Source organism: Gossypium hirsutum, chromosome A08 (assembly GCF_007990345.1).
Source record: "Gossypium hirsutum isolate 1008001.06 chromosome A08, Gossypium_hirsutum_v2.1, whole genome shotgun sequence".
Taxonomy (NCBI): Eukaryota; Viridiplantae; Streptophyta; class Magnoliopsida; order Malvales; family Malvaceae; genus Gossypium; species Gossypium hirsutum.
In genome coordinates this window covers 39,009,673-39,021,200 of record NC_053431.1, presented here as the reverse complement: position 1 = coordinate 39,021,200, position 11,528 = coordinate 39,009,673, and the positions used below count along the sequence as shown (strand labels likewise).

The window sequence follows — 11,528 nt, the reverse complement described above, 5'->3', positions numbered from 1 at the left end:
CAAGGGTATACAAAAATTGCCTCTGCCGCACACTCAGAAGGAAGCTCGAGGTTTTCTAGGAAAACTAAATTACATCTCCCGGTTTATTTCGCAATTAACTGAGAAATGTGACTCCATATTTCGTCTTCTCAAGAAACACAACCCAGTGTGTGGGATGATGAGTGCCAGAGAACCTTTGACAAGGTTAAATAATATTTGTCCAATCCCCCAATATTAATGCCACCTAGTCCTGGTAGGCCATTGATACTGTATTTGATAGTATTTGACAATTCAATGGGATGTGTGCTCGGCCAACACGATGAAACAAGAAAGAAAGAAAAGGCGATATATTACCTCAGTAAGAAATTCACTGAGTGTGAGACAAGATACTCGCCAATTGAAAAACTATGTTGTGCTTTGGTTTGGACTACTCGGAGATTGAGGCAGTACATGTTATACCATACGACTTGGTTAATCTCGAAACTAGACCCTCTAAAGTACATGATAGAGTCGACTGCTTTAAGTGGAAGAATGACATGGTGGCAAATCCTGCTTTAAGTGGAAGAATGACATGCTGGAACTAATGGAGCAAGAAAATAGCAGGAAAACTACTTGTATTCGGCTATAAAGCCTCCAAATTTTTCATTGTAAAGGGCTGGTTTTTTGGACTTTTTTTTTTGAGAAAAATTGAAGATAGAGATAATATCAAACACATATAGAAAGATATAGCAACCATATTTGTTTGAGGTGATTTAAAGTTTCATTTTTCTTTCAATTTTATTTCCATTTTCTTTTATTTTTTTACCTACTGTATATAAGCAATAAGAGGAAGGGGAGGCAGCTCATCGGTGTCACCGTAGGAGGACCTTCGCTGGTCGCGAACGGAGAGCTTGGGCATTAGCCTTTCGGCTGAAGAGTAAAGGGAGAGTGAGGGAGATGGAAAGCATAAAGCATTTAGGTTTTTTTAAACAAAAAATAAAAGTCAGAATGTTTATTTGTTTTTTTTCAAAGTAAAAATTTTAAAACAGGATTTAATAAAATGGAACAGCATTTTTGGGGGGGAAGGGGAAGTTTGTCCGCATGTTTTGGCTATGAGTGGGGGATTTGCGCATTTAGTCCCCCACTTTCGTGGTAATGTTCATTTCTATCATTAATTTTGCATTGTTCTCATTATTATTTCTTTTTCTTTATTCGTTGTATTTTACGATTTATTCGTTTTAAATTTTCTTTCATGTATTCCTATATTTAAAGATCTATAGATGTTCAATTCAATACAATTATACATGTATATACGTAACTTATACTAAATTATTTTTACTCTAAGTATACATTATTGATTTCCTATTATTTGATGTAAATATTTCCTTTAATTTTTTTATATGAATATATATTATTGATTTTAGATTATTTTATGTATGTATATCTTCTTCTAAGGACCTTATTTTAAATGGTATATTTTATTTATTTTAAATACTTTCACATACTAGTATATTTGTTTTTATATATAAAATTTTCATTTCATGTATATTATTTATTTAGATTGACAAATACTATGTTATATGTTACTTACTTTTCTTTATATATACATTATGTATTTTAAAATTTCATTTAAATATTATTATTTCATATATGATTTTTATTTTATTATTTTTATCTATCTCGAACTTTCATGTATGCTACTTTAAGATTTTTATATATGTTTGTTTGTTTGCATATTGATAATTCCAAATTGCATTTCTTCTATATCATTTATTTGTTTGTTAGTTTTAAAACTTGCCACATGTTGTCTGTGTTAATTTGCTTGGAACTTCTTTAAATTTGCTTTCAATTCATTAGCCTTCAAATGTGAATATTGGTATTTTTTTATAATATATGGTATGTCGCTTTTGCATGTATCCTAATCCTTTGTATTTTCTCATTATTTATCCACAAGGGCGAAGCCAGAAAATTTTTTTAGGGGGGCCGAATGAAATTTTAATTTTTTATAGTTTATATTTTTATAATTTGTAAAGGATTAAATTGAATTTTTATAATTTTAGGGGAGGCCAAAGTGAAATTTTACCTTTACTAATTTAAAATTTTTAAAAAAATTCAAGGGCCTAAAATGAAAATTTCCATTTTAGGGGGGGACGAGGCCCATGCCAGCCCCCCCCGACTACGCCCCTGTTTATCCATGTCATATTACTGCTTCAAATCTAAAGTGAACCGAATGAATATACTTTGAGCCGTTTTCGCAATAGTTTATCTAAAAAACTTCCAAAACAAAGGTAATGTTTGGCGTTTGGAAATTTGGAAAATCGTGCCCTAACGTGTTGGGTTTCGATTTTCTGCTTGCCCAAAATAGTCAAATATTCCTTTAAAATTTCATTCATGTTTTCTAAATTTTAAAATAAGGCAATGTTCTATGTTTGGAAATTCGAGAAATCGTGCACTAACGTGCTGGGTTTCGTTTTTTCATCGGACCAAACAATTGAATACCCTTTTCATTGCATTTTGGAAGTCGTGAGGTGATATCAGTTTTTGGAGGCTTAAAATATCGTGTCTTAACGTGTTGGATGTGGTATTTTATTCCTTTAGAATGAGTGAATCTTAAAATCCAATTCGAGTTGTTTACACATTTTTAAAGAAATCGTATTTTAGTATTATTTTTTTTCCTTCAAATTTTCAACAATAGGACATTAAATAATCAATTGGTACCAATTTTGGGCGATATGAGGGTGTTAGCCCTTCCTCGTGCGTAACCGACTCCCGAAACCTTTTTCTTGATTTTCACAGACCTAAAATTATTGTTTTAATAAATCAATTGTTTTATTAAAATGATCAATCTCAAGGTGATCTGATTACACCTCAAAAAAGATCGGTGGCGACTCCACAATTCGTTTTTTAAAGTCGATTCCCGTTTTTCAAAAAAAATTAAAAATGGTTTCGACAAATAATATATAAATAAAGTTAAAATTTTAAAAATTTTCTAAATTAATATTTTTGGGTACCTAAATAAGTTAATTAACGATTTAAGTTTATTATCTTATTTTGCTTTGAATTTTTTTTAAATATATATGGTTTCAGATTTATGTGCTCTAACATGAAATTAGCTATATTATAAAAATATTTTATTTTGACATATTTAATTTTTTAGTTTAACTCGAACAATTTCCCTTGATTTGACTCAAACTAAAAAAAATTTAATTTGAGTTACAATGAGAAAATAGAACTCCTCAACTCGATTAACTCAAAATTTTTTACTCAATTTGACTGAACACTCAACCCGAATCACAACTCATAGGTGGGAATATTACAAAGTAAGACCACGTGGAAAGCCCAAGTAGAAGTGGAGTTAAAAATAGGTTCAATTCTTCTATTAATCACTGTATTTTGTAAAAGTTATGTATTTAATCCACGTACTTTTTATATTTAAAATTTTCAGTTCTCACCAAATAGTAATTGTTAAATTCATTAGGTAAAGTTTTGCTATTCATAAAATTTGATTAGCATGATCATATGTATAATGTTATTTTAGCTTATTATTTCTACATATTATTTACTAAAAAGTTAGTTAATTGATTAACGATTATTGTTTGCGTTAAGACTAAAATTTTAAATTTTGAAAAGTATAGGAATTTAAAATGATCCATTTGAAAAAAATAAACTAAATCTATAACTATACATATAGTACATGACTAGTAATAAAATTTAACCAAACAAATTTAATTGATATTGTTTGGGCCATGACTAACACTTCAAAATTTAAAAAGTACAGGATTAAAAGTGATTAATTCAAAAAATAAAAGGATCAAATTGATAAAAAAGTATAGGGACTAAATTTACAACTCTCGTAAAGTACAAGGGACTAATAGCAGAATTTAACCATAAAAATTCATGAAGTTGCTCACTAAGTTAACCTTGAACTTGACTCTGTTTCCCTACAAGCTCTATATATACACATAAGACGCCCAATCCTCATTGGAGTAGAAGTCTTTACCCTTTCTCACATTCGACTTTTTATTCCTTTCTTGCAAGGGAGAAAAGAAAATTATATTGTGGGATGGCGAAATTGAGGATCGCAGGGACATGGGTGGGGGTGATAGACTTAGAATTGGAGAATTGGACTGTGGCAATGCTGAGGGAAGAGGTCGCGAAACGATCAAATGCCCAACGTCCTGACTCTATCAACCTTATATCTGCTGGTAAAGTTTTGAAAGATGGCGATGGCTCTCAAAACTTAACCCAATTGGGTATCAGAAACAATGCTAAGATTCTTGCCACCCGTGTTTCCGTTGATGAAGGCAAGTCCTTGGAACAAGAATTGATGGCCGAGGAAGAACGCTCTCGCAGACTTGCTCGAGTCAAGTGAGTCTTTTTGGTCAACTCTCTCCTTTTCTCTCGCCTTTTGTTTTCTTTTAAACGCTTAATTAATAGTATTCAATATTTCTGTATCTTTTTTTTTCTTTTTCTTTTAATGGTTGATTGGGTTCTTGGTTTTATTGAAATTCTGGGTTTAATCGAAGTTACCAAATTTATTCTTATAATAAGGAAATTTATAATTACGTTCATTCTTTTAGGAGGGTTTAGGGTTTAGGGTTGTCAATCATATATTATTATGCCAAAAGGAATTGTGTTCTTGGGATGTATAAGTATTTCCATGCAGTTGATGGAATTGTAGTATTTTTCTGTCTTAAAATCATTGTGTTACTGTATTTTGAAGTCTATGATTGAATTGATAGTGTCAAATGTTAGTATTTTGCAGTGTTTGAGTCTTTGAGAGATGTTGGTCCTTTATGGTTTACCTTAAGTTGAGATGATATCAAGCGTCTACTGTTGTTTTTCGAAGTGGGGGAATACTTTGAAAAATGCGTCTTCCTCTTTCAACATTTTAGGTGAACCAAAGACTTCAATCTTACCTTTGAAAAGTTTTAATGGATGCGACAGTTTTACAGTTTTCCTGCATTATGAAATGATCATCTTTTCAGGATTCGGTGGGCTGGATAGTAGTTCCTTTCTGTTTATTTTGTAAGTACCATTGCATATCGTTTTGCAAATTAACCAGTGACTAATCCATAGTTATCTCTATGGGCAGGGCAGCTGCCACTGCACTTTCCAAGAGACATGTAGATGGTTCACTACCAATTGAAGACTTCAATATTGAACTTGAAAACCAGGGAGGGCAAAAAGTACAATTAGGAACTGAGACTGATCAGCGGTATGTCATTTTTCCCTAGGGTATTAAGACATTTGACCCCATTTTTTAAACTAAAGTAAGTTATGAATGGTCTTTAAACAGGGCAGTGATGATGGGTCTGATGCTTCATGAAAATGCAAAGAATCTACTTACGAGACAACTGTATAAAGACGCACTGGAAGTACTTACCATGGGCGAGGTCAGTCTCTAGCATCCTTCCTCATTTGCTTCTACAGTACTAATTTTTTCTTGTTTGAATCTGGATTCTTAGACTAGCAGTTGATAAACTTTCTTGTCAGCTATGTTAATCAGACTTGGGGGATAAGTGTTAGATACAAATATGCGTTTGTCATGGATATAATAAATCTTTCCAAGTTTTCCATATATTTGGAGGGTTGTATCTCTGCATCCATGTCTAGATATGTAACTGGACGTGTAATTTAGGGAAAAGAGTCTGAGAAACATAGCTTGTTAACAAAGATAATAATTTGGTTATAGGTGAAATATTTTTCTTTTGAGTTTGACAATTAATTAATATAAGTTCTATATTCTTTCTTGTAGGAGGCTTTCTCTCTTTGTGATCCCAAGGTCCTTGAGGTAAGATTCCTTCTTAGAATTGAAAAAGGTTCTTTTTCTGAATAACTTAACCCATGCTGTGTTTCAGATTTTTGTTTAGGGATATAACTAAAAGTTGATTTAGCCTTTAGTTAATTCTTGTATGATCTTAAACATGCATATGTTATTTCAATAATTGCATTCTTGTTTTTTAGATTTTTATCAACTCAATATCCTATACACTTTAGCTGTATGTGCTTGCTTGCAGTTTATTGACAATGTACCGATACTGCAAATAGACATGGTGTGGTGCTATTTCTTGCTTCGAGACATCAGTTGGCTTTCGGTTGCAGGAATACGCCTTGAAAAAGCCAGAGAAGGACTTGAGCGTTGTCACGGGAAGGATTTTTCACGTGTTAGACTCCTTCAAGCTGGTTGCCAGCCAGAGCTTGCACTGTGAGTACTTTCTGAAAATTGCTTCAGTGGCTCAATTTCTATGTTTCTGGCCTTTAATGAGAATGCTGTTTGTTGCGATGTTAAGCTAATCTCTTTTGGATACTTTCTTTGTAGACATATGAGGTTGGAGTTGTTGGAAGGGGTGGTGGCATATCATAATGGTCAGTTGGATAAATCTAAAAAGGCACTGACATCTGCACAAGCAAAATTCTCTCAGGTCACTATAATTACAGTCCAAAGCAGCTAGCTCTTCTATATTCCTCCCCCCACCCCGGCGCGCGCGCGATAGGGACCACTACAGCTCCTCTTATACTCTTATCAGCATACATGCAGCTATCCTTTGAGCACATCTATAAACCAATAATTACAAGACTGGATTTGCAAATTGCTTGCTGTACTATTGCAACTTTTATATAATGAAAAATATTGGTTAAATAATAAAAATGACATACATCAATAGTTTGTTATGCTCATCTCTTACTTCCTTCTGCCACATTCAGCCATCATTTTGTTGTTTCCATATCCTTTTGTTTTTTCCACTTTTATTTTCTTAACCATAATTTCGTTGCATCCTTCTCCAATATTAAGCCCTATTTTTATTTTTCTGACAATATCAGTTACAAGTGCCTGATGAAGCCTTATCTCATGTCATGAGCATGGGCTTTAAGGAACGTGATGCAAGGAGGGCATTACGATTGAACAACCAAGATATCAGGAGAGCTGTTGATTTTCTTTTTGAGGAGAAGACAAAGAGAAAACAGAAGCGGGAGGATGATATCCGGCATAGAACAGAAATCATGTGGGTATAATATACTTAAGATCTCTTATGATTGTCATTTTATTTTATGTAGAAATTATTAATGTAACAAGTTTTCAGGGAGCTAAAGCAATATGGAGTGACACCATTGAAGAAGGCAGTGAATGTTGAGAAATTGAAAGAATTGGTGGCTATTGGGTGAGCTGGGCACTCCTGTATTCTTGTTTGTCCTTTTAAATCGTCATTGATGTGATATGATGACTATCATTTTTGTTTTGGTGTATTTTGAAAGTTCAAGTTTAACAATCTTAGCTTCAAGTGACCCTCCTTTTTGTCCTTTTTCTTTTAAATTGAAAATGCTAAGACCTTTAAGATTTGGCAGATTTGAGAAGAAACTTGCTGCTGAAGCCCTTCGAAGGAATGAGAATGACTTCCAAAAGGCGTTAGATGATCTGACAAATCCAGAAACTAATTTTGCCATCCAGGTTGACTGCTTTTGCATGAAGTTTTACTATTCCAATTTTATTGGCTGTGGCCATCATTGATTATGTTTGTCTGCAGATTGATATTGAGTCAAGGAAAAGGAAAAGAGAGCAACGAGCTGTAAATGCCAGAATTGAAGAGCTTGTATCTATGGGATTTGACAGATCTAGAGGTAATGATGAAATAGTTCTGAACTGATATACTGGTATTTCATAGTTGTTTTCCATCTTTATGATATAGATTCTATGGTTGTCACAGTAGATATATTAGTAACTAGAGGTAACCCAATAATAATTTCTTGTAGTGTGCATGTTTGTGGTGGAGGTGAGCGAACAAATTTAAAATTTGTGAGATATATAGCTAAACCCTGTTATGTTCCATAATAATAATGGCCAAAGCCAGAAGAAAGGAGAAAGGATATGCTTTTCTTTCTAGTCATTCGAAACAATTAAAAAACAGCTTTTTTTTAGAAAAACATATCATGACTCAAAAGAATCAGTAGTGCAAACTGAGAATTCATGTAAAAGACATTATAGATTCAACATGGTAAATACATGTTGCAATCTCTCCAGTTTATTGGAAATTCTACTTGAAGTACCTTGTTGCCTAATTTGGGTGTAGTTGTGAAAGCTTTCTAGTGCTCAAGAGGATTATATTTGAAAAAGGTTTTGCTGAAATCATTACTTGTTTATCCCCCATAAACTTGACTAGTATTTATCCTAGCAATATTCTGATATATTCCTGGGTTCAGTGGTTGTTGTTGTTCAGGCTGGTGAGACGATGGAGCAAACGATGAGTCGACTACTGTCAGAATTTGATCCACTCCAGGCTTTTGATGCTAACAGCAGCGGGAATCCTGCTTCAGAGGCTAGCAATTTGAACCCTGATAGTGTTGAAGGACCGTCAACTGCAGATGAAGAACGGGATGTGGAGATGGAAGATGAACTTGCAAGAGACATAGGAAAAGCAGATGCGTTATCAGACTATGACATTGAAGTTACAAAAGAAGGTGAAGCAATACAGGAGTATTTAGCTCTTTTGGCCTCAACAGATAGCAAGGATGCTCTATCTTCGTGTTGAGAAGATGAGAATGGGCAATTACTAGTACATATTTGTGAATAGGATGTCTCCACTGATACAGGACTCTCAGTACAGGTAGTAAATGCCAATAATTTCAGTGGTTTTAGGCTCTAGAATGAAAGGAAACCGAATAGCTCCTCATACAATTACAAGGCTTGTAATTTCACATTTGAATCCTTAATATCGGTTCACAATTACACCCAAATAGTGTTATATGTGCATGAATGTGTTGCATGCATGATTTTTTATTTTATGTGCATATATGCCTGTACTCATGATCCTTCGATTTTCTCCTGTCTAGATTTATTGTATTTTTGGTTTCAATATTTTATAATTTTTTCTATTTCTCAAAATAGGCAATATTTATTAAATTAATTATTCAGTAAAATAATATTTTCAAAATATTGTGTAACTTCCAGGTGGGTGGTTGTATAGAAGACAAAACACAAACAAATACCAATAATAAATGCAAATAAAGAGAAAAAGGAAGTCCAAATTCAAATTCGAAAAAGAAATTCAGTAGTTAAATAGTTACATGCCATATAAAATAAAAAAAGAGAAAAATGCAAAAACATGTGTCTAATCTTTCATTGGAGCCTCGCTCCGGTCCAGCTATAACCTTTCCCTTGCCTTTTTCGGCTGTAGCGTTGGTGCTTCGGTGGTCTTGGGCATTTGAAGACTACCCTTGTAGTCATAGGACGCTCGGGAGCGAACATCGCCTCAAAATCGTCATACGGTGTTGGGTTATCGTGTTGGATTTGGTGTCCTAAGTGTAGTATTTTATTTAAGTATACTTGTAATTTTTTGAACAAATTGATTAACAAAATTATTCATAAAGTACATTAATACTTTTTATATTATCCTCGTATGGTTTTTGAATACAAAGCAAAATGAAAGCAAATGGTGCTCACTGGTTGTCTAATATTTAATTAATATTAAGTGATATTACGTGATCAGATCGTAATACAGAAAGATAACTTATATTAATAGACGAACCTAAATATGTTCTTAGTCTAATCGAAAATGAACAAATCGATTGAAAGACTAATATGTTGTCTACCAAGTCTAATTGGGGAGATGCTTTGTCTTGAGCATCAGAGCAGATGACTCTTAGAAGATAGAGACATAGATGTTACTGATTGGACTAACATTATATCGGATTCAGCCCAAGAAGAATATATCCTGAATTTGTTTATGAATTTATTCACTTGTGACGTTTATAGTGTGACGTACCTAAATCCTAAGTGAATGATGAACTATGTATGCGTGACTCGTACACTTTGATGTAAGTAAAAACTTGAGTTTGAATAAATAAGAAACTGAAAGCTGGTGCGTTGGGTGTACGACTTCAGCAATATGTAGTATCATTCACAACAATTAATTCATAACTTCAGATATGAGTAAATGATATCCTCTCATTTGATAGTGATTAACTTTTCATAAAGGGAGATGCAATGGTTACTATGATATTATCCCAAAGAGATCAATGATCCTATAAGAGTAACACAGTTATGACAATGTCATTGGACGAGCACTAAGTAGTTGCTTTTGTAATGGTATGTCGTTAGGGAGATCTCAGTCACAATACTATAGTGGAATGACTTCTTGATTAAATGAGTTTATAATTAGTAGGCGAAAAGTTGAAAATTATAAATCATTTGAGCCATAATTACATATGTCCAATCTGTCCCTTCGCTAGCTCGTTTAAATCAGAAATGAATTGCATGTTTGAATCAAAATGAACAAAGATGACTAACTACAAATGGTGAAATAGAGAAATAGAAAAACATTCAAAAATGATTATAGTTTTCTTCAAAATGGAGAAATGAAATCGTTTGGAAATGAATGTAGTTTTCTTAAAATGGAAATGGAAATGAAAATGAGAAATGTTCATTTGCAAATTTACACAGATTACTCAAAAATAATTGGAAGAATGAGTTTATGTTTTTGAGCTCTTTCAAATCCCAAAAATGCAAATAAATCATACGATTATAATGAACAAGTTGAATTGTGAAATATTACATATTTTTTCTCAGAAATTTTATCTGGGGTAAAATAAACATAATTTTACTGAGATAAAATTGGGATGAGAAAATTATTTAATATAAAATATTAAAATTTATTTTGGGAAATAGAAAAACAAAATCGGGTTATATTAAATTACAAAGTACTGGGTCGAAAAGTTCAAGAAGTGCTTGTAATTGGACCCAATATGAGAGAGGCCCAAAATCCCCTTATGGAACATGTAGGGGGTGACAACCCTTGTAACACCCCGTATCCGATGCCGAAATAGGGTACGAGGCATTACCGGACTTAGACTTAAACAAAAATTCAAAATCGAGACATGAATTTCCACTCTAATTTAAAAATTTTCAAAATTATTCATATCGTCCCTTAAACGAGCCTACGAGGCCCAAAACATGCATTAGGAGTGGTTCAGGACTAATCCAAGAACTTTAGAAAATTTCCCTACACTTAGAATTTTTTTTCACCAAAACAGGGGTCACACGCCCATGTGGCTTGGGACACGCCCATGTGGGTAGGCCGTGTAACGCCCCATACCCGAGACCGTCGCCGGAGTCGAACACGAGGTGTTAATAGACTTAATTCATTACTTAAACAGTTCAAACAATTTATTTTTAAAATTTTCAGTCAAGCTAACAATCTGCGTCATAGTCGCTTAAAAATTCATATATCGAGTTACAAAACTAAAAATCCAATTATGTAAATTTTTCCTGAAACTAGACTCATATATCTATCTACTAATTTTTTTCTAGAATTTTTGGTTTGGCCAATTAGTACAGTTTATTAGTTAAAGCCTCCCCTGTTTCAGAGTTTGACTGCTCTGACCTCTGTGTATTACGAATCAGATATCTCCCTGTATAGAGTTTCAATGACTATGCCGTTTCTTTCTAATAAAACTAGACTAAATAAGGAATCTGTACATATAAATCATGACTTCTAATCATTTTTGAAAAATTTATGGTGAATTTCCAAAATCATAATAGGGGATCCAGAAATTGCACTGGCCCTGTTTCCCAA

At 33.2% G+C, this 11,528-nt stretch overlaps 1 protein-coding gene across 1 annotated transcript; it reads left to right on the top strand.

Annotated features, from left to right (window-relative positions):
• The first annotated feature begins 3,931 nt into the window (after positions 1 to 3,931).
• On the top strand, positions 3,932 to 8,734 carry LOC107906939 (NEDD8 ultimate buster 1). Its single transcript, XM_016834127.2, has 11 exons — positions 3,932 to 4,326; positions 5,054 to 5,176; positions 5,258 to 5,354; positions 5,717 to 5,752; positions 5,979 to 6,166; positions 6,281 to 6,383; positions 6,784 to 6,965; positions 7,044 to 7,121; positions 7,306 to 7,408; positions 7,485 to 7,578; positions 8,158 to 8,734. Exons 1-11 carry the CDS (start codon positions 4,022 to 4,024, stop codon positions 8,484 to 8,486), a joined length of 1,638 nt encoding a protein of 545 aa, XP_016689616.2. The 5' UTR covers positions 3,932 to 4,021; the 3' UTR covers positions 8,487 to 8,734.
• Positions 8,735 to 11,528: the final 2,794 nt, after the last annotated feature.

Coding starts and splice junctions, on each gene's coding strand:
- LOC107906939 (XM_016834127.2), top strand. CDS start 4,022: ATGGCGAAATTGAGGATCGCAGGGACATGGGTGGGGGTGATAGACTTA. Junction 5,177..5,257: donor GGAACTGAGACTGATCAGCG/GTATGTCATTTT, acceptor GTCTTTAAACAG/GGCAGTGATGATGGGTCTGA. Junction 6,167..6,280: donor TGCCAGCCAGAGCTTGCACT/GTGAGTACTTTC, acceptor CTTTCTTTGTAG/ACATATGAGGTTGGAGTTGT.